Source organism: Falco biarmicus, chromosome 2 (genome assembly GCF_023638135.1).
Source record: "Falco biarmicus isolate bFalBia1 chromosome 2, bFalBia1.pri, whole genome shotgun sequence".
In the NCBI taxonomy this organism is placed as follows: domain Eukaryota; kingdom Metazoa; phylum Chordata; class Aves; order Falconiformes; family Falconidae; genus Falco; species Falco biarmicus.
The window spans coordinates 59,459,372-59,487,042 of record NC_079289.1 but is presented as its reverse complement, the minus strand read 5'-3'; the positions used below and the strand labels follow the sequence as shown (position 1 = coordinate 59,487,042).

General features: G+C 41.6%; 1 protein-coding gene across 2 annotated transcripts in view; it reads right to left on the bottom strand.

Annotated features, from left to right (window-relative positions):
* Nucleotides 1-7,448, bottom strand: part of TPP2 (tripeptidyl peptidase 2) — a 54,583-nt gene extending 47,135 nt beyond the window's left edge. Inside the window, exons 1-2 of one of the 2 annotated variants that reach the window (XM_056327972.1) lie at nt 7,209-7,448; nt 745-873 (exon numbers count right to left, since the gene is read on the bottom strand). In XM_056327972.1, the coding sequence (XP_056183947.1) occupies nt 745-873; nt 7,209-7,370 (291 nt within the window). In that variant the 5' untranslated portion in view covers nt 7,371-7,448. The remainder of the gene's footprint in view (nt 1-744; nt 874-7,208) is intronic. The other variant, XM_056327973.1, reaches the window with a different exon arrangement.
* Between the last annotated feature and the right edge of the window lie 20,223 nt (nt 7,449-27,671).

Sequence of the window (27,671 nt, the reverse complement as noted above, 5' to 3'; positions counted from 1 at the left end):
AAACCATATGAAGATGAGCAAATGCAGTATTAGTTTTGGATAGTATCTGATGTGCTGGTTTTGGCTGGGATGAAGTTTATTTTCTTCATACTAGCTAGTATGGGGCTGTTTTGGATTCTTGATGAAAACAGTTTGTTAAGGCATAGACATTTTGGCTATTGCTGTGCACAGCGTCAAGGCCTTTTCTTCTTCTCACCCCACCCCACCAGGGAGCAGGCTGGGGGTACACAAGAAGCTAGGAGGGGACACAGCCAGGACAGCTGACCCAAACTCACCAAAGGGATATCCCATACCGTATGACCTCATGCTCAGCATATAAAGCTGGGGGAAGGAGGCATGTTTGGAGGCATGCTGTTTGTCTTTCCAAGTAGCCGTCCCACATGATGGAGCCTTGCTTTCTCAGATACGGCTGGACACCTACCTGCCCAATTGGAAGCAGTAAATGTATTCTTTAGTTTGCTTTGCTTGTGTATGCAGCTTTTGTTTTACCTATTATTACCCGTCTTTACCTCAACCCACAAGTTTTCTTACTTTTATTCTTCCAATTCGCTTTCCCGCACCCTGCTGGGGTGGGGGGTGGGGGGAGCGAGCGAGTGGCTGTGTGGTGCTTAGCTGCCAGCTGAGGTCAAACCACAACATCTGGTTAAAAGGAAGTTGTGCAGAAACCAGAACAGGTGCTAAATCTGTTGTTAAATAAGAAAGAAAAAGATGCCCAGTGGTGTCTCTATACCACCAAATACTCACCTTTAAAGTTCTTCCAGAAAGACCAGTAATCTCCCCATCTTTAGGTTCTACAATGGTAGATGTAGTTACATCACCACTGCCTGTTGTATCAATTATATCAATTATCTTCGGTTTCCCATCAGTTGTTATCTGAAAATATGAACAGAGAAAACCTGAAAATGTAGTTGATTACCCTTCAGGTACCTACCTGGTATTTCCAGGTTTATTAATAAAAATACCAACTAACTTTCTTAAGCACCCAACCTTTAACTGAAGGACATAAAACCAACTTGAAACTAAATTTTCAGTGAACTAAGAGCAATGTGTGCATCCTTCTGGTTACATAAATTCAGGAACCTATTTGTAAAAAGGGTTTGGAAGAGAAACACGTTACAACATTGTATTAATAAAGCCCAGGCACCTCAATATAAAACCAAGACTACATTTGCAAAACTATTTGCAAAAACTATTTGTGTTCAAATTATTTGCTGCACTGCTTCTACACCACCAAACTTTACAGTAATGACTGCACAACTAACAAAGTAAAAGGTACTGAATGAAGTACATGCACTCACAAGTTTAAGTCCTAACTGAGCTTAAACTAAAAAGGAACACAAATCACCATGATCTTATTTTTCCTGTTTCAAGGATACTGATTCATGTTTTAAACAATCTGAAGTGTTAGCAGCTATGGCTATATGCACCTAATACTGTACAAGGAGTATTTCCACTAGGGTGAGGAGAAAGAGAGCTGCCTAGCTAAGAAGAGTTTATGAGCATAAATTTAAAGCCTCCTCAAATTAAATGAAAACTAGCCCTGATAGATTTTACATTAGCTGCAGGGAACCAAATAACATCAAAAAAGAAACCACTAACCTACCTGAAGTTATTTTCACCTAGAGGAACCTTCTACACATTTACCAAGAGGAAGATTAGTATTTTTAAACTTTATTTAACATTACACAAAAATACTCAATGTTATCTTCTTGTAATGACATGCTTCATCTAGTAGGTACTGTATGAGTTTATTCATCAAATAAACTACGCTCCATATAAAGCAGCATTTGCTGGAAGAGCAAAATGAATCCAGAGGGATGAAACACTTCTTGTGAGGACAGACAGAGAGAGTTGGGGTTGTTCAGCCTGGAGAAGAGAAGGTTCTGGGGAGACCTTATTGCAGCCTTTCAATACTTAAAGGGGGCTTACAAGTAAGATGGAGAGAGACTTTTTAATAGGGCCTGTAGTAACAGGACAAGGGGTAGTGGTTTTAAAGAAAAAGAGGGTAGATTTAGACTAGATATAAGGAAGAAGTTTTTATGATGAGGGTGGTAAGACACTGGAACAGGTTGCCCAGAGAGGTGGTAGATGCCCCATCCCTGGAAACATCCATTCAGGTTGGATGGTGCTCTGAGCAACCTGATTTAGTTCAAGATGTCCCTGCTCATTGCAGTGGAGGTGAACTAGATGACCTTTAAAAGATCCCTTCCAACCCCATCTATTCTATGACTATGAATCGGCCGTATGCACCTATTTTCACAGTTCTACGTTAAAGATTGCGTTGAAAAAAGAAATCAATAATTTCCTCAACACCTCCTAAACACTACAATGAAAGTAAAGAAGCTTCTTGTTCAGAAAAGCAGCAACATTTGCTGCTTTCTACCATTTAAATATTTGGTATTGTTATCATTATCCTCCACCAATAATTCTGATGCTAAACATAATGTATATGGCAGGTAGTTTTGCTGAAATCATGCTCAGGAATTGCGACTTCTGCTCCTGGAAGTTAACATGATCAAGCTGTTTCATAAAAGTCACTCTGTTGCTGCCATAAAGACAAGGGTCAAGCTTTTATCATGCCTCCACAAGTAAATACTCCCAAGGTGTCAAATGCTCATGGTTTTGTTTTTTTTTTTTTAAAAAAAAAAAAAGGCCACAACAAAAAAACACAACCCCCAAAAAACTCCCTGAAACACACAAAAAAACCATCTCTACAAATCCAAACAGAAAAATAACTAGCAACCTTGCTCCACAAATAAAGGCAGGTTAAAACAGCTAAAAAAAAAACCAAACAAAAAAACCACCAACCCCCAAAATCCCAAACTAACAGCAACCACAGAAAAGGACGTTTATTTAATTTCCAAGAAGGTGATAAACACTTCTTTTAAAGAGGCTTGCTAAGGAAGAATTTCCATTACAGAAGCCAACATTCTTTCCACTCTTTCTCTGTTCACAGAAATTCATGTTTAGTTAGGAAAACTGTTAGTTAACCTAGTAAAACATCTACTGAATAGTTACACACACAGCAGTGAAAATTTACTTGGAAAACACAGTATGTAGGCACTCAAACCATGTAATTTTCTAGCATTTGTAATTAATGCCTTCATATGCCAGTCTCCTCTCACAGAGAAGTCAAGACCTGCTCCAATAATAAAGCAACTGCAAGCCAAACCTGAGATTATCAGAACTGGCCATTTTTCGGTATGCCTTTAATCAGAGTGACTTATTCGGCGATCAAAGCACAAGAAAACATGAATGAAAATGTAATCCAAGATGACTTGTTTGAAGTAGACAAGTTATACTGCAACAGGTGGCCAGAACACAGATTTATGCTGTAGCAAGCTTGGGTAATTTTGAAAGTTGTTTCCTAGCCAGGAAGGCAACCCACAAGTCCTACACTATATGGCTCTTTGCCTCTTAGCTGAATTGCGGGTCCACACATGCATGTGAGTTTATACAACTGGAATCAACAAACCTGAGTCTTTCAGTCAGACACAAGAAACTCAGAGTTTCAGGTGCAAAGGCCCAAGGTTCAGTTCTTAATGGCAATGACCTAAACAGGGTCATGGTCATTTAGTGCAAGTAACTGATATGGCTGCTTCTGCTGACATGAACCACTGTTTGGCATACTGCCTACCAGTAGTAATGCTACAGTGAAACCCAAAGAGTTAGCTGGGTTTTCCTTTTCAAGTCTTGTCATTCTGAGGGGGGGGGGGGGGGGGGGGAATAAAAATAGAAAAATTTTAAAAATCAAATGAAGTTGATCAGTTCTCTTGTGAACAGAAAAATCCTGAAGTAATAAATTCATTACAGAGAGAAGACACTTCTAGTACTCTTCACATTAAAATTCAAAATATGAAAACTTTTATACACTATAAAATATTTTTAATCGTATTTATAACAAAATCCCCAATTCCACCTTTAATATGATGGTTTACCTACAGCCATTTGCAGAAATAACACAAAATTATTTTGTTGCTTATACATTTTAGTATGAAGTTTGAAAAACATACTTTCAAATTAGCTCTGACTTTGTAAAACATAAATTAGTAAATTAAGCACATTAAAAATAATCTATCTGCATAATCCTTGCAGGTGATCAGTATAACAGAAGTAGAGGAGCACCTGTATCTGTGACAATCCCAAAGGAAAAGCCAGATGCATTTGAGCATTTTTTTGCCAAGCCATATGACGGTACTGATCCCAACCAACAGCTATTGCAGCAATAAGAGATGAACAAGCACTTTGGTCACAGGACAGCTGATCATCATCACAAATAATTTTAAAGCATTTTTTTTTTTAACTCAGTGCTGAAAAGCAAGTCAAACCACACTAGCTGCTACTGCTAAAAGGTTCTCATAAAAGTAAAAGCTAATTTTAGTAAACAGTAAATCCAACAGGCACTTCACAAAATAAGCAAAAGCGCAGGAAGCAAGAAGAGCAGAGTTACCTATCGTAAAATATAAGAAGTGACAACAGCAACAGGAAAAGGACAGGGTGGGGTTGAACAAAGACTGTATGTACACAACCGCAACACTCCATTAAACATACCTTATCTCCTCACCTAAAATTTCATCAGTTGCTGTGCCTTAATAAGGCATTACAAACCATGACTTGGCAGATAGGAAATAGATTCTACCAAGAAGGCTGAGAAGGGAAATAACTAGCACAAAAAAAGTAGACAAGCTGAACTTTACAGCTGGCATGAACAGGTGGAATGTAAAGCTAAGGGAAGGTGAGGTGAAAAGAGTTCCCTAGAGGGCACTGGCTACAAAATACAAAAGATTCAGAAAGAAAAGGAAAGTACGTACAAGCTGGATTAACAGTTTATGTGGCAAAGCAAGGCAACCAATAGAAAAATTAAATTGATGTAAGAAGGTCTGTTAAGTCTCCCCTATAGCAGCAACTGTCAATGGAAGAATATAAACATACCAGTACTTAAGTCTGTCCCCAAATCTTTTTTGTCCCTCACTAAGTGATCATGTGCTATTCATTTATGGTGTCAGTGTTTACAAACGAAAGCATAACACCAACAAACAAAGGAACCCTACCCAGGAATGAGACACTAGGCAGCAAAACATGAACTGTTTTGTCTTCACCAAGAAGCCTACTATATTCAAAACAGGGTAACTCATTTTGGCTTGTAGTCATTAATGACAAAGTTGAACTCAAAGTTGTAATACCTACCGGCCTTGCCACATATGCCTTCTCTTCCCTCTAAGCAACTGACTCAGTTCTCATAGATCTAAGTCCATGTCAGGCCAAGAATTGACAATAAGACTGACCATAAGAAAAAGCAGCAACAGAGAAGACAGGGGCATAAAAAAAAAATAAAATTGTCCCAAGGTTAGAAACTACTTGCCACAGTACAGCTATGCTGTCTCGCTGTCTGTGCTTACGACACTACCTTATTCCATGGAGGCAAAATGTAAACTGCCCAATATTCCACAGATAGAGGAGTAATTTCAAATTCCCTGTACCCTGTCCAAAAAGCCTCCCCATTCTGTAGGTCAGCAAGTAGTCAAAGTCAGGTAAGTGGGCAGTGTGGAAAGAGCACACAGGTTCTTCACACGCTTCTCTTAACATTCCTACAAATTCACTCTCACCCGTTGCAAGATTAAATCCACATGCACATCCCCCCACTAAGAGTTCTCTAAAATCTTTTACTTCGCTGCCTGAAATGTCATCCTCCACATAAAGAAAATAGGTGAAGAAAACTGGTATGGTCAACAATGAGGTCATGAGGGTTCATACATACACCTTATGAGCTTTGGGTTACCTATCTCAGAACAAAGCTTCCCTCTACTGCCCATAAACTTTTGTTGTTGGTTTTTTTGTTCACCACTTCTCATCTGTAACCTCTAGAGACTTAGGTTTTTTGCTTTTCTGTGTGAAACTTCAGAACTATGCACAACCCATTTATATTCACATCTTTCTAATTGTCTTTTACTACTTGCTGGTCTGCACACGGTATTATCTTTTTGCTTTCTAGCTAGCTTTCTTTAAGCTTCCCAATTACTATTTCACTTACACACAACTTTTTGCCAATAGCACTACTTTCAGTTTAAATCAATCGAAGTTACAGCTGTCAAGTCCCTCCTTCCACCCAACTTGTTCTCTTCTCTCATCCTTTGCCTTACCTGAACCACGTACGGAGTCATTTCAGAACACTGAACTAAAAATCCACAGGGTTAGTTAGGTCCCTGTCCTAGGTCACTTTAATATCTGCACCTGTGCCAAAGGGCAGAAACCAACACAGGCCCTGCTCAGTTAAAATAAAAAAAAAAAAAAAGATGCAGTATCCGAGCAAGTTACATACAATTCTCTGATCATTTCTCAAAGCTTCCTCTGCCACATCAAGAAATTGGAAGCTGCAGTGACACAGAAGGCCACATACAAAACTGAACAATAAAGACATGTTAAGAGACAAGAGTTAAGAAGAAATAAGGAAGTGCTGAGAAGCGCCAAAGTTAAAAGTCACATACACAGGAATTTACTAAACTGAGATCAAGGCCATGAAGGCAATCATTGTGCAGTCTGAGCTACAAAGCTGGCAGATCCAAAACCAGCTGGCAGAATCAAGTTTGATACAGATTGTTATTGCGATACAACGCGTGAAAAATGCACTGAGGAAGAGGTATGCAAATTTTGCCAGAAATACACTTCTCATGTAAAAGATCTATGCAGCTGTTTGTAGCCTCAAACTACCTACTGTTGAAGTAACGCTAAGGTTCAACAAAAATACAAAGTATACTTTTATAACGCGTTCTACGTGAAAGAAGGTAACCAAGGAGACTTAAGTACCATACAACGCCTGCGAATGGCTTAAAAGGAGGATCCTTACGGAGACACCCGAAGGGACCGGTGCGGAGACCCTGCCTACAGGGTTCCCCCGCCCTCCCGCACCAGAGCCCACGCGAACGCACACTTAGCGGCGACCGTAAGCAAACAGACCCGCAGCGAGCCCCCGGGACAGCCCTTCAGGGGCCTCCCCCGCCCTCGACGACGCCTGGGGCCGCCCGGGGGCCATGGCCGCTCCCGCACTAACGCCCCATCCCCGCTCCCATAACCGCTCCCCGCCCCCCCCGGCAGCGCGGCCGCCACCACGCCACGGGGCAGCCCGGCAGGGCCCGGGCGCCCCCCCACCGCTCCCCGCCGCCGTGACTCAGGGCCGCCGCCGGGAGCGGCTCCTCCCCGCTGCCCGTTACCTGCATGCCCGGCGCCCCTGGGTCCACGCCGGTGTCCAGCACAGCTAGCAGAACCCCCCGCCCATCGAAATCGGGGAAGCGGGCGAGGAAGGCGGCAGCACCCGTCTCCTTCTTGGGCAGGAGACCGTGGAAAGGGAACGGCTCCTCCATGGCGGCCGCCATAGCGGGAAGGGAGACGGGTCCGCGCGACGCCAGAGCGCAGCCGGCGGCAGCACGGGAGAGGCCGAGGCGCGGCGCATGCGCGGTGCCGCCGCACCAATCCGCGGGGAGGCGCACCCTCTCGCGGCCAGAAGCGCGAGAGCGCCGGGACTAAACCGAGCAATGGAGCCGCGCGGTGGCGGCAGCCAATCAGAGGAGCGATGTGCTCCACGTGCCAGACCCTGGGGCGGGCTGCGGGCCCGAGGGGGTGCGGCGGGCGCAGGGCGTGTGGCGCGGGGCGGGGAGCGCGGGGCCGCGTACGGCAGCGGCGGGAGGGGGGCCAGTAGCCCCCTCCCAGGGTTGCCGGCCTGGGGTGGCGGGCGCCTTCGAGCCCCGCTGCCCGGCGGACCTTACGGCCGTGGCCTCCTCGGGGGGGCCGGTCCCGCCTCAGGGCCGCTGCCCGGCAGCGGCCTGTAGCGGTGGCAGGTGGCCTCCCTCCCTCTCAGGCCGGCTGAGGGAACGTGCCTGTGCAGCAGCGCCGGGGTGCGCGAAAACCTCGAGTCGGAATCTGAACCGATGAGCGAACATCTAATTACTATTTATTTATGAAATATATTTTTTTGCTGTTTCATTTTCCGGGATAAAAACATCTTACCTGATGGCAGTTCCTGCAGGAGCGCTGTATCCCCATTGCTGTGGGTTGACACGGCTTTTGTAACGTTGCGTGGCAGTTTGATGCTTGTGCAACTGTTTAGCAAAGAGAAAAAAATATAAAAGCTACCTAAAGGCTGTGGCGAGCTGCATGTAATTTTTTTGTGTGAAGTAATTAAAGGAAAATCTCAGCTTTGAAGAGGGGTTTTAAAGTTAATTTCCAGCTTTCATGGTCACAAAGATGAACTGTGGAGTGTCTGGCACCAAATATATGGTGGACTTATTTTAAGAAGATGTCTTGTAAGTGTCTGACACGTGGCTTTTTAGTCATTTTAACCAGGAACAAGGAGGGTACAGACTGGTTGGTTACTTGGGTATAGCTTTGTTTTGTTCAGGCAAGTTTTTGTTCAGAGAGTTGCATTGGGTGAAAATTGTGAAATTTGGATATGTTAACATGTTAAATGTAAAGCAAAAGGGTTTTGCCTTTTGAAAAATTTTCGATTTGTGTAATTTTTTTGTTTCATGGACTGATGAGATTATTACTTAATGTTTGTCACTCATTAATCTTGATTGAACTAAATCTGGCACCTGTTCTTTCTTAGCAGCGATGGGAGAAGGGGTGCTAGCAAATAGTGGTACATTATGCGTTTTTCCTACTTTGTGGGCTACCATCAGTAAAATCTTCCCGCTCATCAGTGGCTTTAGAGATCTACAGAATTTTTATGCTAAAATAAACCTGAAGAGCACTGCCTTGAAAATACATGTTACAAAAAACAAACGTCAAAGCTGTGCCATATGTACTTACTGTGTAACTCAATCTGCTTCCCTCTCTGGCTTTCAATCATAAGTCAAAACATTACATTTTGATGTCTAGGTACCATGTGCTTGACTTTCTTAGAATACTGCTGGTGAGAATATTACTGGTGTCTGACAGCCATGTTCAGCTGTTTTAAAATGACATAAAACCTTGACTGATCTTACTTCAGGGGAGAGAATTATTCTGGCAAAGTGGTTATTCACTTGTTTAATATCTAATTCACTGCCCATTTGATTTTAGTTTTCCTTCTGTGTATCATTGCTAATGCATCTCAGTGGGAGAGGCTTGTATTTCTGGCAGGATGTTCAGATCAACAGAAGTCCTAATATATTCTATTCCTAGTGTATTTTGAGACATTAAACTACATCAAATTCTCAAAATGTTTCATATCCCATTCAACAAACGAGCTCTGTGTTACAGTTTGGAAACATTTATTGCTATCCCTGAAAACTTCTGCTCTGTTCAGTTGCCTTGGTCTTAAAGTTCTACCACAAACAACTCCTCTAATTAGCAGGTACATTAATTGTACAGGTGTGTATAACTCGGTGATGTGCACTGCCAAGTAGCAGGGCAGGTTCTGCAGGAAAAATCAGGCTTTGTGGAAGGTGTGCCAAACAACTTGTAACAGTCTTTAAAGCAATACCATGAGAGAAGAAAGAAAACCTGATTTTGGTTACAGTCTTTAAAACATAACTATTACATTAATTGTATGAATACAATTGGTGTGTTAGGACAGGGTTAAGGTTGTGCATTTTACAATGCAACTGCACTACTGCATTTACTGAACCTCTGTAGATCTGAACATACCGAGATTTTTGGAATTTTACATTTAATTCTGAGCTTCTCGGGTGTCTGATGTTTAGTTTGCTTTTAAAGCTTATTACAATAATTCTGTAATATATTTATTTTATAATGGTAATGTGCATGCTCAACATTGATTCCCTTTACTGTATCTAAGTTTCTGAATTGTAATAAATGGAGTTTTATTTTGCTCTGAGTAATACTTTTGCTGTGATAAAAGCTCAGAAGAAGAGATTGTCACAAAACTTCTTGAGACAATATGGTTTGGTCATTACAGTAATGACTTAGCCTCTCTTGGGATCTAAGTTTGTACAGCAGTTCATCTGGGTTTGCTGTGTTAAATATCACATCTCCATTTTAGGAACCATTTCAGCTGTTTGTGTCCAAGCCTGGGGACTGAGCCAAAGTGAAAGAGTAAGCAACTGCTACCACATCCCAGGACTCCGACTTTCAAAGGTGCACATGATTTGCAGATCCCTTTGAAAGCATTGAAAACCAGGGCTGATCATTTTCCCTAGCGACCATTCCTCTACTGTTAAATGGGTTTTAGCCTGGCAACACCTAAGTGTCTACAGGTGGCTAGATTTCCGTGGACATGTCGTGTACCATCCGTATTCAGCTCTGAATGCTCCCAATACAGATGTGCTTCTAGGTTTGCTTCTGAGAACCAGCAAAGCTGCTTCAGTCTTGACAGTCCCGAGCAATTCCTCATCTGGTTTATGCATTAGGCGTGTCAGGGTGCAGAGCGGAGCCAATGGTCCCCTCTGACTTCACGTGCAGCCCTAACACACTTGAGATAAGAAGGCTGAGGATACTTGCTGTGTCTTCTGCCTGTAGTTGCACCCAGAAGTCAGATGCTGGGATTCAGATCTCTTTTCTGTCTGAGCTTGCATCTTTCGGTGAACTAAATGCTGTAGCTGCTGTAGGGCTTTCTCTGAGTCAGGCATATCTGCTTTGCATGGAAGCACCCCAAAATGAACAGGAGACAACACGAGCTAACATTTTACTAGTGCAGGCATTGACATGGATGGAGAAGTACTGGGGTTTTCATTCTTTATCTAATTGACAACAGATTATTATATGCAAAGTATCAATTGACGTTGAGCACAAGAACTCAATTTCAGTTGCAAGCAATTACCTTAGTCACTGTGTTACAGATTTCACTCACTCATGTCTTCTTTCCACCCTGCCTCAGTTACAACAGGTTGAGAGGAGGAATGAGCCTACCAGTTAGACTGGGAGAGGAGGTGTTTGATCAAATCACATTAGACAAGGGAGGCACTTTAGTGTTCTGAGTGTGTTCATCAGTTACCAAGGTGTTCAGTAGAAAGTCCTCCTCATTCCCACTTCATGAGAGAGGGTTAGCTTCGGTATTTAACTGCCAGGTTATACTGGGGATAGATGATCCTTGAATGAGGTGGGCGTCAAGATGTACTTGATTCCTGCCATTGCCTTTTGCCTCCCTTCCCTTCACACTGGCTCTTGTTACTCCCATGTAAGTATAAATCAACACAAGTCCTCCAGAAGGAACAGTTTCCTACTTCCTCCAGTCTTATTCTTCTGCTTCCCCAATCACTTGTGCTGATCTGGCTTCATCGTGGAACAGATCAAGGAATAAATCTGGCTGAAAACTGTCCACAAAAGCAATTGGCAGCATTTACCCGAGGTAGGTCCCTGTGCCACTTCTGTCATGCTTGTGCTGGTGCAGAGTAGAGATGGTCCCTCACAGCATGGCAGTCCCTGGTTAAACACACCATGGGGCTGTGGCACCGCATGGGGAGCCCTGGCCACTGCACATGGTCAGCAGCACACTCTGGCACGGAAGCTGGGTTTGCAGGATTTAGGTTTTGTTTACCAGGCCTGATAATGAGACTTCCACAAAATGCCTGGATAGCTACAAGCCTGTGTAAGTTTTTTGGTGGATCTATTTCATATATTCATATTTTCAGAGAAGGTGCAGTCCTAGTACTTTTTTCTTTGATTAGTACAGAACTGTTCAGCATGGACAAAGGTATCAGATCTACGCAGTGAACACTTTGACACTCTTTCTTCATAGAGATAAAAATGCATACCCATCTTTTAGTTTTGATAACGTATCTTCCTTCCCGGACAATGTATCCTCAGCTTTGCCTTCGTGAAGCTATTTACCTGGTTGGGTCAGTTTGCCATGTTTGTCCCTTGATAAATATAAGGACATCATTGTATACATATAAAATGTTGACATCATTAGTCAACAGCTGCTCGCTGTTCCTCTCTAACATAGTTGTATTTCAAATAGACCCGTTAGCGTTAGCAGAAGATAAAATTAATGAATTCTTATTGTTCTCTGTCACAGACTCTTGAGGCCTGGCTAATGGTTTTAGGCTATATTGTCGTTTACAAAATTGTTACAAATTCCCTGAAATTATATCCATATGGAGAGCTGTTCATATAGTACTTTAAACACTTTCTCTATAATGCTGCTCAAAGAACTAATTACTCCTGAAAATGTAAGAAGGTAGGGTTCATGTAGCAAGACGCTGGCCTCAGCAAAAAGCTGTAGCTGAAGTTCAGTACCAGTTGAACCTCAAACATCTGGTGGTCTTCTGTGGCAAAATTGTTAGTAGGGTTGCTTTTAAAAAACATATATCCTTGAGAATAGAGGCACAAAACTGAATGCTATAGTTGCTTTTTATCTTTAATGTAACTAACAAATGTTTTCCAAGTTTGCTTTTTTTTTGGGTATAAAAAGAAATATTGAAGAAAATTGTACTCTGTGACAACAAATGCCTACTGTGAAAGAAGGCTCAGAGGAGATGGGCAAGAATGATGAGTTCAGGGAAGTATATAAGGAATGGCCACCAGTGATCTTAAGGAAAGCTGACCTTATCTCAGCATAAAGGGTGTTGAGTGTGACCTTTGTTTTAGATATCAAGTTGTACTAGTGGGGTTCTGTGTTGTCTAAACAGCCTTGCCTGAGATAATTAGGGGAGAGAAACAGCATGGGTGGAGAAGTGTGTAGGCAACTCAGCCAAACCTAAAAGTATAAAAGCTGAACAACCAAGAGAATGAACTTTGAAGAGAGCAGCTGACTTCAGCTGGTGTCAACTCATGCATTCTTCTCTGGAGACTGGGATGCCCAGTGTCATAACAGTGAGCACACAGGGACTGGTAATGGCAATCAGTTTTGTATTATGATCTGTGTGTTGCAATTGCTATTATTGCACTTGTGATTTTAGTAGATTGCTGTGTCACTCTGTTAAATCAAAATCCTGTGTAACATCAAATATCTACAAATAAGGAAATTTGGTATTAAACTTGAAGTCTTCTTTGTGCGGAATATCTCAGAAGAACCTGCTCAGAGAGTATTGTGCTTTGACACATCCCCAGTTGTAAGAGCTTTGAAAGCCACCACAGGCCCTCAACACAGCTGGAGCTGACTCCATAGGCAGCATTCCTTCTCTTAATTCCTGTTTCAGGACCACCCAAATCATTGGATGCAGTGTTCCAGTTGCAGAGTGACTTTCTAGAAACTTGATTTTGCTAAGAAAATTAGACATGTATTTTTTTGCCCCACATGGAGATGAGACAGACAGTTAAAGGAATGAGAGAATGTAATCCTCTCATTAACTTACAGCTGAGGTTTGCAATGGTATAAAACACATAATGATAAGGATACAGCAAATGTGGCCTTCCTGTTCTTTTTTTTGGCTGGAGAGCATTCAAAGCTAAGGTAATATGTTCTGTTTAAGAACATGAATGAAACTGAGACAGCCATACCTTAATCAGTGGAGGACAGATGCAAGAAGGCCTGTGGGGTCTTTAACTATGCTGCAGAAATGAGCAAAGAAATTGCTGAATATAAATATATACTTGCTATTTCTAGAACTGAGCATGCAGATGCGTTTTTCAGGTTACCCTGAAGCTTGAAACAGAGTTGAGCCGGTTCCCCAGACTTGACCTTGCATCACACGCAGAGATTTGTAATAGAGATTAAAAAAAAAGAAAAAAAAAGAGTGAATTACAGATGGAAATGTATGTATGTGAAAGCACCAGAAGAAGAAATATGAAGCAAAGGCTGAAGAACATCATATACTGATAACCAAGGGCATGGTTAACGTCAGTCAAAGTGGTGAACACCAAGGACTGCATTGTTTACAGCAAGACTAGAGCCCTGAGCTCTGATGGGGCCATGGCATGATGACACTTAAGCAGAAGACTTGAACTCTGGTAACAGGAGGATGGCAGCAAGGCTGTAGCTGAAAAGATGCCCAAATGAGGATAAATAGACCACAGGTAGAAACCTTCCCACAAGTTTAGGGGAACGGAATCTTTAAGCAAGATTCTGAGACAAAAATTCATGCCATAGTAACTAGCTCACAGAGTAATAAAACCTGTCTGAAACCCATCGTCAGCAAGAGAAATCCAAGAGGTTTAGTTAGTGATTGATAGCTGATGTCCCTTGTCCCCTATGTTATGTATAAGTGATATTGGGCAGACCATTGGTTCACACACATCTTGGTGCAGGTGAACGTGTGATTGCAAGATTGATGAGATAATGAACATAAACGACCAAAATTGGTTTTGTTTAACGTAGGTATCACCTTCTACCTCCATGTGGTTTCACACTGAATCTTGTATTACATTTCTGCAATCACAACAATATTGTGTTAAAAGGGTGATTGCCAAAGCAGTCAGCTTTGCAACAGTGTTTATTATGTTACATGACTCTCATGTAACACTTTGGGGGTTTTAGGCTTTTAATTAGTCAAATTTTGCAATATGCCACAGCTTTGTTTCTTTCTAAATTTGTGAATGCAAATACTCTGTTCAAGTTACAGTATGTCATGGTTTAACCCCAGCTGGCAAATAAGCAACTAAGCTGTTCACTCACTCCCCCCAGCTGAGACGGCGGAGAGGTTTGGAAGGGTAAAAGTGAGGAAACTCGGAGGCTGAGATGAAGACAATTTAGTAGGTAAAGTAAAAACTACACATGCAAGGAAAGCAAAACAAGGAATTTATTCACCACTTCCCATCAGCAGGCAGGTGTTTAGCCATCTCCAGGAAAGCCGGGCTCCATCATGTTACTTGGGAAGTCAAATGCCATCACTCCGAATGTGTCCCCTTCTTCCTGCAGCTGTATATGCTGAGCATGACATTACATGGTATGGGATGTCCCTTGGGTCAGTTGGGGCCAGCTGTCCGGCTGTGCCCCCTCCCAGCTTCTTGTGCCCCCCCAGCCTGCTCGCTGGTGGGGTGAGGAGCAGAAAAGGCCTTGGCTATGAGCAAGTGTTGCTCAGGAATAGCTAAAACATCCCTGTGCTATCAGCACTGGTTTTATCACAAATCCAAAACAGAGCCTCATCTTAGCTACTGTGAAGAAAATTAACTCTATCCCAGCCAAAATCAGCACACACTGTTACATTTTAAAGTACAGCAATTCATGCTTATTTATGATGAAATGTAAATCATACATCCTTACAAGCTGTTTCTAAAGATTTCCTGTATCTGCTTCAACTCCAAAGCCCCACCTTAGAAAGGCTGAAAAATACATCATGTATAGGCATGCATATATGAAGTACATACATATTCCCTGTAATGGAACTCAGGAGCTTCTGGCTGAGAAAAGGAAGCACAGGAGAAATACTATACAACTGTTTTCCAGGGGGTGACAAAGAACAGCACAACCTATGCAATTCTTGACTTTTATGGTATTGTTGTCTCAGCTTACAGTGTTTTGTATGTAGGTGCAGACATCTGGTGCAACATTTTCTGTTGAGATCCACATCAACTAAACAGTATCACAGACACACTGTGCTAACTGTATATGGGATATGAGCCGTTAACATAATTTCTTGAGCAGCACAAGGCTAAAAGAACATCTAGCAATTAAGGAAAGTATTTCACAAAACAAGGCTTGAATGATACCTGAAACTATATAGATTGGTTTTGAGCTTAAATGCTCAAACTATTCAATTTGTTTTGTTTTTCTTAAGTTGCTCTCTAATTCCATTTATTTTTTTGTTACTCTTACATTTTCCCAGAAAGACAAAGATGTGACTAAATAGGAATTTCAAAGAAATTTCTAAATGCATTGGTAGAATTTTGCTAAAAGAAAAAAGCGCTGAGAATCTCCTGGAAAGTTTTTGACTGCTTGCAGGAAATCCCTTTTTTGAAGAGCTGCAGAGCTCCTTCCAGGAAACAATGAGGACACTGGGCTCCTCAGAGGCATTTCCTCGTTTACTTAACCAATACTTGAAGACTATATTTTAGAAGCTAAGAGCGGCTGATGTGTTCATTTGATCCAACTCCCTATCTCCCAGTGAAGCCCATTAGCAGACATCAAGGGAGGAGTAAAATCTGGGCTAACATAAATAATATTTGTGAGCAAAACTACTATTTTCAGTTCAGGGGAAGTTCCTGCACTTAATGAGGCTTGTCTGTTTGGTGACCTTACATGGATCTGTCTTTCAAATAAATATTTAATCTCCACATGAAACTGTGTTGGCAGTGTTGGGGTGTACTGGGTCTGGCTGAGCCCACAGCATCCCTCACAGTGCTGTGCTTGTATTGGGAGCTAGAAAGGTGGGGGTAACACAGCCGCGTTTTGGTACTGCTGAGCAGCGCCCGCATGGCACCAAGGCTGGCTCTCCAACTGTGACCCATGCCCCCCACACCCCCACCCCCACCCCCACCCCATCCTAGTAGGCTGGGGGTGGGCAAGATCTTGGGAGGGGACACAGCCAGGGCAGCTGACCCAAAGTGACCAATGGCATATTCCATACCATACAGCGTCTGCTCAGATATAAAAGCTAAGAGAAAGGAGGAGGAAGGGGGGTGTGTGTGCATTCCTTATTTACATTTGTCTTCTGGAGCAACCACTACACGTACCAAAGCCCTGCTTCCCAGGAAGTGGCTGGATATCGCCTGCTGATGGGAAGTAGAGAATAACAGCTTTTGTTTTCCTCTGCTTCTGCATGCACGACTTCGCTATTGCTTCATTAAGCTGCCTTTATCTTGACCCACATTTTTTTTTCCATCTTATTTTCTTCCTCCACCCTGCCTCCCATTCTGCTGAGGAGAGGAGTGACAGAGCAGGTTGGTGAGCACCTGGTGTCCAGCCAAGGACAACCTACCACATGGGGTTACAGCTATCTAGTGTATGGCTTTTATTTTTATCTGATTTTAAAACGTGAATAACTCCAAAGCTGTTTCAGAGTCCATAAACTCTGTAAAGACATAGTCAGCTGGAGATATAATGATTGGGATGCGGGTTTGATAAAAACCACACCCCTCAGTCATTGCTTTTAATAGAATAATCATGAGTTAGATATTTGTTAAAGTTCTCCTCTTGAGGGCAGCAAATATTCAGAACTAAAAGTTGTTCGTGTTTCTTCAAGGGTGTGATAAAGAATATCCTGAGTTTGAGATAGGCCAGGGTCAGCTTGCTCGTTGGCCCCCATGGGTCAGAGTACAGCTCTACTTACAGCTCTACAGCTCTTATACTAAAGGACAAAGCCTGAAATCTTAAGTGAAAAATGCAGTGTATGAAACCAAGGCTTCACCTTGTAAACCAACTGAGAAGAGAGTAACTGAGAAGTAGAAACATATCCTACATTTCATAATCTCTCCACTGTTTGTAAGGTCAAGTGAAAAAAATTTGGGCATCCACTGAAAATTAAGCAGTTTTCTTTTTCTGTGCATTGTTGCAACTAATGCCAGTCATGTGCGATAAAGTTTAAAATGAGCTTTTAGAATATGGCTTCATAATAATGGCGCTCAACCACAGGCTGTGTGAGAAGCTCGGGTGCCTTGGATAGCTCTGGTGACTCATAAGCATGTTCATATATGCCCAGCCATGATGAATGACATCTCTGGCTATGTTCTGTCTACTGTGTCTTTATCATGGACGTAGTGCTGTGCCTTCAAACAGAGAAAAGGAAACAACTACAAATGAAATAGCAAAAACTAATAACATATGTTCTGTGTCTGCCTATATATGGCTTCATTCTTCAGTGTGGTCTTATGCTGCAGAACAAGTAAATGCAAGTGATTGTAGTGGTCAGTACGTCTGTGGCAGGGTTCAGAAAACACTTCTGCACCTCAGTGCAGCACCTGCTGTTGCTGCTTTTTGTATGGGTGCAATGTGCTGCGCCAAGGGCTGGTGAATTCTTTTAACTGTCATTACCGACTCATTACAAGCCTAAAAGAAACAATCTTTCTTTCCTCATTCATTAATTAAGAAAAGAGCTATCAAACCCAGTTAGAACTAGTGCTGTATTTACTACTGAAGATCCCTGTGACTTCTGTGTAATCATTGAATAAAGGTAGATAAAACAGTACATTAGACAAGTCTTAATTGTAACTTTTCGTGCTGGCAATGCTACAAATACACATTGACATGCCTCATTTTATCGTTCCATTGATCTTATTAATAGAAACTCTGTGATTCAGAACTTTTCTCTTTGTTTCTGACCCAGAAAGTATGTGTGACCCAGGAATGACCTGCTTCCCTTGAATTTACTTCATGTACTAGAAAACATAATGCCCTTAAACTTGGAGACTGGTGCAGAGCTCCTGGGAACAATGGAAGGAGTGTAATTGTCCTCTGCTTGTTCTGTGGCTTATTTCCAGCTCCCAGGAAAGCTGGATATCAGTCTTAGTGTGGTGTAGCTGGTTTATACCAAACTGCACTCTAGAGGAGTACTTGCAGTCTTGTGGTAAGGGCACATACTCTGGGTGCTTTAGTCAATCCCATACCTAAAATCCCTGAATAGTTTACATGTACTTAGATTCTTTGCTCGTGGTGATATTGATCAGTTCATTATAAGGCAGAGGAAATTTGGGAAAGAGATCTTCAAGGAGTATCATGGAGACCAAAAGAATGAAACTCATAAATCATGTGAAAGGCAGTGGGTGTTGCATGCCCATGCAGGCTTACGAAGCAGACTTGACCATGCAGGTTTGTTCCATGTGGTCTGCAGGGTGGACTGCGTCTAGGTTAGAGAGAGAGCATATGATTCAATGCTCCATCTATCTGTATGGCTAGACTTGCTCCCCTGACTTTTGGGGACGGTTGGCTTGTTAGAAGCTGTTTCAGCTTGTTTCTTGCTCAGCTGCAAGACTGTTGTTGGATCACATGGAGCTCCCTCCTGTTGTGTCATCCCTTGAAGAGAGGCCAGAAGATAAGATCAGCATTGGATAAACCATCACTTCATCCTGCATAGGGCTGGGGAGCAGAGCTATCCCTTGTCCATATGTAATGCCATATCCTTTCTTTTGGTTGGGGAACTCCAGGACTGCATGCTGCTGATCATTCCTCATTGGGACTTAAGGCACCAGTGGCCCTGCATGGAGCAGTCAGGAAGGCCAGGTGCTGTTGTAAGTGGCTGCGCTGGGGGGGCAGGGGAAATCAGTACAGCTTCCCTGAAGTCCTTCAGAGTGGTGGCCGTGGAGCCCCTGTCTGATCTCTGGGAAGGTTTCCTTTTCTTTCCCAGGCAGCTCTCTCTTGTGCCGGAAGAGCAACTTATCTGGGGTAGCTAAGAGAGGAAGGGTTTTCATCCATATGCTCTAGTGTGCCCTGAAGGATTAGTTTAATAAAATTTTGTACATGTCTGCTTGCTGTCATATGGCAAGCTCAGGATGGTACTTCTACTTTTAAGGGTATAAAACCCTCAGAACCTAGATAATTCTGCCTATATTACCATCTTAAGTGCTACATTTGACTAGATTAATAAATGGCATCATCCCATTCCAAAATCAGAAAGGTTTCTTTATCCATATAAGTACCATCAAATGCCTCCTGAATTTCTTCTTCCTTCCCTAAGTGTTGTAGCATTTTTTCTCTAACATAATTCAGAATGATAAAGTATATATTTGTACACAGTTATACACATCTTCCTTATACGGGTATTTAAAATTTTGTTGAGACTCATACAATGTAAATAGAAAATAATATCATCTGATACTCAATATAAGAAATGCCTTTCAGATTAGCCATGAAAAGTATGTAAAATAATGAACTTCGTGGCCACTAGATGTGACTGTTGCTCTGTGTGAATATAGTTGAAGCATCATTCATTGCTCTAAGTTGTGGTCCCTTAAAAAAAATTCGTGGGATAACTCTATAGCTTTCTACTGCTCTGCCCTGAATTCTGTACACTGAATATTCAGCATTTCTGTTAAAAACTACACCTTAGAAGTTTTAGAGGAATGAAAACACATTATTTCATTATTCTGAAGTCTTAACAATTAGATCTTTGTATTAGAAGAATACCATTCTTTCTAGAAAAAGAAAATAGTATTAGAAAAATAAAATAGTAGATCTGTTCATGGAAGATCTGCTAGATGCTCAGATGCTTTTTGATTCTTTGATTTGAGTAGTGCTGAAAGCATTTTACAGTTCAGATAGAACTAGGAAATTGGAAAACATGCCTTTTCAATTGCTGATTTATTTCCTCCAAATCCAAAATAACCCTTAGGCCTAATGAATTATGAATTCAATAAATGTATTGATTTTTTTTCCACATCACAGTGATGGGATGCCAAACAGCTGTTTGTCCTGTCCAGATAACTAGCCCCAAATGCCTCCTGGAGTCAGTCTTCTACTTATCCTTGCCTATGAATTCATGAGGAATACAAGTATGATCAGGAAAGTGGAATCACAAAGGGGAATTGCAAGTCATTGTGAGGTGAAAAGCAGTTCAGAATGGGACTGCAAGACTTTTGATTCCTAATGAATAAAGGAGCTATTTTCTGTGAGCTTTAAAAGACTATGAGGCATGGGCATAACATACTGGGTTTTAAGTCAGTGCAGACAGCCCACAGTTTTTTAAACGTTTTTGGTTGACAGAAAAAGTGAAACTTCAGAGAAGATTAAATTTATGCCTATTATCTCTTATCCTCCCACCGCATACCACGCTGGACACTCTGAATCCCATCTCCTTGATGACCTCCTTGTAGACACTGGAGTAGCTGTGTGGTGTCTGCAAAGGCAACTCTGCCCCAGGCTGGACAAGCCCCTGCTCCAGGCTCTCCTCAAGGGCACTGCTCCAGCCTGGACCATTACCAAACTTGCTGCAGTTTCATAGAATCATAGAATTGTTTGAGGTGGGAGGGACCTTAAAGATAATCTAGTTCAACCCCCCTGTGCCATGGATTTTCACACTTTCCACTAGACCAGGTTGCTCAAAGCCCCATCCAACCTGGCCTTCAACACTTCCAGGAATGGGGCATCCACTGCTTCTCTGGGCAACCTGTGCCAGTGCCTCAACACCCTCACAGTAGATTCAGTTTATCAATGTATTTCCTATATTGGGGGACCCAGACTGGTCACAGTGTCTAGATGTGGTCTAGTGAGTGCTGAGCAGAAGGGGATAATCAGTGGCTCCCCCATCTCCTGACTGTGCTTCTGTCGATGCAGCCCTGGGTGCTGGTGGACGTCTCTGCTGCCAGAGGATGCTGGTGGCTTGTGTTCAAGTAATTGGTCAGAATAAGAAACATAGCATAGAAATAAGTTTTCAGCTCTTTAAATGAGAGGAAGTTGTGAGCGAGTTCTGCATGGATCTGTACTGGGGTGTGTACATGCACCTGGGGGAAGTGCATATGGCAAGGTAAGAGGTTTCAGATAATACTAAATCATTCAGGGAAATGAGGGCAAAGGAAGAGTGTCTCTTATATATAAGATACATAATTATACATAAATACGTATGTATATCTACATGTACTCAGAAATACCATTTTGGATTTTTCTGGATGCTTTGATGAAAACATCAAATCAGTGCCTGATAGAGGTCAAAAACCTAAATATTAAGTTATTAGCAGAAGGCACAGAGAATAAGACAGAACATCATTATGCCACAGCTCCATGGTTCATTACATGCAGTTCTGCTTGCTTCATCTCAAAACGGGAATAATACAAAAAGATGTCCAGATGGAAGAAATAAGAAAACACAATTAGAAGAAATTCAAAGAAGAGCTATAAAGATGAGAAAGTTCCTGGATTTCTCAGTAAACTAGGACACTGAAAATAGACTGGAAAAGAGAGAAATGAGGGGGATAACGCAGAAGTCTGTAAATGGATAAGTAGTGTGCTGAAGGCAAATAGGAATAAGTTCCTCTCTGTATCTTCCAGTACAAAATCTACCATGCAGCAAACAAAACCAGATATATATCTTTTCACACACTATAATTAATCTGCAGGATCTGTTTTCATGGGTTGTTGCGGCTATTAAAAATTTCTGGGTTCAGATACCTCATGGTTCTTAGTCAAGTATCAATTGTTAAATGCTTATAAATGACCAAGTGTGCAGACCAAAAAAAGTTGAAGAGTATACTGGAGAGGAGAAATACCCTACATTTTTGTCATGTTCTTCCATACTTCCTTGAACATCTTCACCTGATTACTGCCAAGGACAGAGTACTGGGCTGAAGGGATCTCCAGTGTGAGCCAGTGTGGCCACTCTTTATTTCATCATTTTAACCAACATGGGTAATATGAAGGAATGAAGAGGGACTTCTGTAGATAAACCCTACTTCAGACAAATTCAGAAGTGTATTGCTTACCTGACTATCGAAGCCCCTGTAAAATGGTGTTGCAAGAAAAAAAAGAACACTTTGTAACATACAATACAAGTTCGTTTTTAAAGTAGGATTTAATACAGCATCATATGGACAAGCAATTACTAATTTAATAGAAACAATATTTCTTAATAATTTTCAAAAGACTAAGTGCAGATCAACTGGCTGCCTTTTAATTAAGATTTACATAGCCATGAGTACTGGAAGATTGTGGTGAAGAGTGGGAGACATCACAGACTGTGTACTAGAATGTGGCTTCCAAGATGATTTGCAAGACCCCTTACAGGAAAATACATGATTCTACTGATTCTCCACTAAAAAAAAGAGGGTTTTGTCTATCAGTTGGAAATGACTGCTTGATCCAGTTCTCCATACTCTCCCTGTTAGTGTTTTAACTGCAGTCAAAGATTTAATATATATTTTTCTTAGAAGTTTAATTTGTCCTTATTCCCCATGTCCACATCAATGTTTGTTACTTTGTTTGCAGTTTTTCATAGTATTTACTTAGCACTGCATGCCCTTGCGTATCAGAACTCGTATTGTATGCTGCCCAAAGGGAGTCACTCCTTTTCAGTCTTTTGTCAGATGTTATAGTTATTAGATTTCTTTGTTTCATAATTATCTTGTATTTCAGTTTGTCCAGGTAGAATGTGAACCAAATATGAAAACCTATGTTATTCTACCTACAAAATATTGTCAACCTCAGAACCATTTTTTTCTTGGGAGAAGTGCTCGTGTTTGCCTCAGCCTTTGCTTTAAGCTATATATTTGTTATTCATGCCTGTTATAAAATTAAATTATTATGTTATTTGATATGAAATGAAGTGCAATCAAAGGGCAAACCCACTACTAGCATGCTGAAAATATTTGAGTCATTATGGTAGTTTTGTCATAAAATAATAACATTTATATATATGTGGCAATAGTACTTCAAGTAAAGATTGCTGGAACATATTGTGACAGGTTAGTGTATTAATGAAAACAGACAGATAAACATAAAAAACATGTAGATCTTACTTTTTCTCACTGCTCTGGGAGATCAGCATTTTCAGTGTCAATTTCACTACAGCTTTAATACAAATTTCAAACTTTATTAGCGGACTCTAGGCTTCAAACAACAAATTATCAGACTCTGTTTCTGAAGTGCTTGTAAGCCTGTAGTCTGACACCTTGCAGAGAAGGTTACCATTCATCTCCCTTTGGGAAGAGAGGGAGGTGTCCAGCTGAACTTCAAGCAGGGAAGGAAGCAATAATCAGCTTTTGCTGGAGAAATTTTGTTAACTGGGTTGCCTAGGACTTACTTGCTATGCAGTTAAGTAATAGTTTAGAACATTTTCCTAAAATATGCCCCATATATATATGCATATATATACACACACATATACACATACAATTTCTGTGTATATATACACACCATTTTTTATACATATACATACACCATATATATACACACCATTTAAATGTATACACCATTTATAGATACAATTTTATATGTATACACACATATATACATAAATTAATACAGATGCAATTTTTAAAATATATTACATAGATTTTTACATATACACACACAAGCACACACACACACATACATACATATAGTGATGAGTGTTATTTGGAAATATCTGAATGAGAGAATTATGGTAAAAATGTCTAGGAGAAGGAGCCACTGGAGTCAGCTGCTGTGGCCTTGAAAGTGAAGTGGAACAAAAATAGGCCATCAAAGGCTGTCTCCTTTTTTGGAGCAAAAGTGCAGGCAGGAGCTGTATTGCAGTTGTTTCTTTCTAAAATAAATGAGATAATTTAGAAAGTGATGGTGTTTGTAGATGATGCCACTGACAGAGTTCTGGCAACTGGAGGCACACAGGCAGCAACCAGCAGTGAAGTGGCAGTGACAGAAATGGTTGTTAAATGGGGCCACAGCCACTTAGTGCAGGAAACCTCCTGGTGGGAATACCTACTGTGCAGCAGAGCCAAAACAGACACCAGAGCTACCCAGGAAGGTAGTAAGGCCCCTGCATATTGTCCATTCAGCAGGGATGAGAGACAACGCCTCCTGATATTTGGGGTCCAGGTTTCAGTGAGTATAATTATGGAGGAGGGTGATACCTAGCAATTCAGCAGCAATTTACAACAATGGAAGGACTGAAGAGGAGGGATGGGTGCTGCTTTCTGTCGGGAGATGAGAACAGCAGCCCCACGGACTAGTAATGGTTTGGGTTTCCTAGGCTGCTGCTACAGTAGGTTTGCCAGCCTTCTCTTCCCTCCATACCTCCCCCAAAGAAAGTACTGTTGATGCAAAACCCTTTGTTTAAATTCATTCAAGTTATTGCCCATGTGGTGCAATTTGAATTGACAGTATTCTGGCTGGCAGCTTGAGCTACTGTTGCATTGGTATTCTTAGATGTCTAAAAACAAACCCCTGACATCCATAGGGTTAAATAGTGTCCTGCAGGAGAGATAAGCAGTTACATCACAACAGCCATACCCAAAAGGGGCAGGAGTCACTCCTTTCTGCATTGTATAGGCTCTAGTGTTCACTGCCACCTAGAAGAGTGGGCAAAAATAAATGCTGTTATTTACCTGTTGATAAAATTGATAGTTACTTTTTCCATTCTATGAGCTTGCTTAAAACCATTTTTTTTCCAAGTGTCCCATTGAGGATCTTCTGACCTTGTACTGTGAAGCCTGCTCTGTCACTGGGTTGGAATTTTTTCCTTTCCTGCCAGCAAGAGCAATAGCCATAATCCCCAGCACTACCCATAGTATTTCTCAGTCCTGTGGCTAGACCCTTTGAAGCCTTACTGGAACTGAAGTGAATCACCACCCAGGGCACCTTCCCATTTATGAACGGTGTTAAAAAGTCCAAATGAATTATTTAAGCACTACTGGACATTTAAAATATCTAGGGCTCATTGCCTGGAGCAGTAAAACTTGAGCAAGCAGGCAGAGTGGCTCAACAAGAAAAGCGAGGCACTGGCCAGCTGCATTGCAGAAGCTTAGGACTGCAACCTTCCCATACAAACATGCTCAGATTTCAGCTTGGGGACTCACGGCTTGGAGCTGAAGCATCGGCATGTGGCGTCTGTCCAACTTGCACCATGCAGACATGTTGCTCCTCAATCAAGTGGAGTCTGCCAGGGATCAGTGTGGGCATTCTGCTTGCCTATTCCCTGGGAAAAGATGTAAAATTAATTAATAGATGTTAAATGCACATTTCAAAACACTGAGAACTCAGGTACAATTCCTTTTCAGTCACTCTGGCATATGCAATATTCAATTTATTGGCTTTTAAAATTAAGCATGAAAATTTTGGCAATGCTTACCACCTGCAAGAGCCTAAGTAACTTCACATACCATTAAAACCAGTGACAATTGTTCTGATGTTAACAGTGTTCAGAGTCCCGCTCATCATTTTCTTTTTGTCTCATTGTTTATATAAATTATACAATCACTTCTAATGTCTTTAATGTGCTTTAAGAGAAGCTTCTTTTATTTTTTGTCTTACCTTATTATCCCTTTCTTTTCCCTTGAATTTGAATTTCCCAGAAATTGCTGAGAGCAAAGGCAGAGGATAAGCAAGGCAAGAAGATTACAAGCTGTGCACTAAAATGGATTTCTAAGTACTTTTATTTGGTACCTAAAGTTACATATTTTATGTTCATTGAACATAACTGCTAGCCAGTCAAAGCTCCCATGGATCGTGAGACAATTGCGTGCACAGTAAGACTCATTTGCGGAGGCTCGTGTTAGCTACCCATCAGTTTTCACTGCAAGTGAATGAAGAATTCATCCTATGAGGATCCCTGTGGTTCTCTTAAGAGTAAAGGTAAGTAAAATGGCTTACCTGTCTTGCCACAGATACAAGGAATGACAGAAATCAACTGTTTTTCAAAATCTAATGTTGCAGGTCACCAGATCTCTGGTCCAAACCGTACCAGGCTGGAGGGTTTTCAAAGGAACCATGTCATTTGGAAAAAGTGAACATTAATGGAGCAGCAGACTGCTATAAGAAAGTGCTTTTTCCCTCAAGTTTTTCGGCCTCAGGTTCTGCTCCCTCAAACTTAAACAGGCCAGCTTAGCAGCACAACTGGGTAGGAATAATACTGGGAATATATCTACCCAGGAGTCTTTCAGATTTTTTCCCTCAATGAGCTCCTGCTTATTGCTGAGTTTTATTAATATAACTCAGAGTGATGGGAAGTTATCAAAAAACATCAAAAGCATCACAGAGTTCTTGTCACTTCCAGTCTTGTGCTTATGGAAAAGTGAGAGACAAGATGCGGCTGAAAAGCCCAACTGAGCAGGAGCCCCAGGAGAAGAGCCATTCCCCTCAGGTTGGGCACGTGTGGAGGTGCTCTCTGTATACCATCAAAGAGTCAACACAAAAATGGTCATACACCAAAAGGCTTGAGTTCTTCATCTTCTATACGGAAAGGGTCTGGAACACTGTAGCAAAGAGGAAGCTGATGGTTGCTTCTCCCAACTAGTAACTGCTAACTACTAATGCTGTGCTGCAGAGATTTCTGTTTAGGAACCTGTAGCAAGGGAGAATTACACCTGTGAGTCGTTTCAGCGGCTGCTGGTTTAGCATGTCTAGGATGGCCAGCCCCTCAGTTGCTACTCACCTGTCTCAGGTGATTTTGCAATACAACTCTGAAGCCCTCTTCTCCCCACCCAGCTCCCCCTTTCTCTAAGGCAGCTTGGCACCACTGCCTGCTTGGTGCTGTTGGAGTCTAAGTTTCCTTCGTAATTCATTGGGATTTAGTTAAAATACCTTGGTACTTATGCAGCACTTGAATATTCGAAGCGCTTTACAAATATTCTCTAATTCACTCTGAAGTGTTTCCTGGCACCATCATAGAGAGTAGAGATGGAAAATGCTTAGAGACAGAAAAATGCTCTACCCATGACAATTTCCAAAATACTTGAAGACAGGGACATCAATCACTTTCTCTGGAGACTATTGGAAAAAATGATCACAAACACCTATTAGCACCCTCCCTTCTTCTACTCCCTACCCCCACTCTCCAAAAAACTCACAGGATTTCACAAGATGTCAACTAATTAGATATTGGCATGTGTCTGGACCAGCCTCTGTAATTTCTCTTCTTCCTTCTGGCTGATAGAGTGTCTTCTGTGCTGTAATTTGACTAACTGATAGTGTTCTGTCTGATTATAAAGCATTAAAGGGAAGGATTAGAGGAAAGAGGACAGTGAGCAAAGCAAAGATGAGATATCTCTTGAAAAACTGCCTAGAGGACTGGTGGGAACAGTGAAAATCCATTGAGTGAAATTACATATTCTAGGTGATAACCAGGACTGATAAAGCTATTTTTTCAAAGGCAAAAAAGAAAGTTAAAAGCATCCATCTTGGAGAAATGGGATTTAGGGTGTGTTCCTCATGCAGACAGGGTGAGGCACTGACAAAGCAATCCTAAAGTGTTGATGCACTTCACCTTGAGCAATCTCAATAAGTATTTCTCTGCAATTAGCTT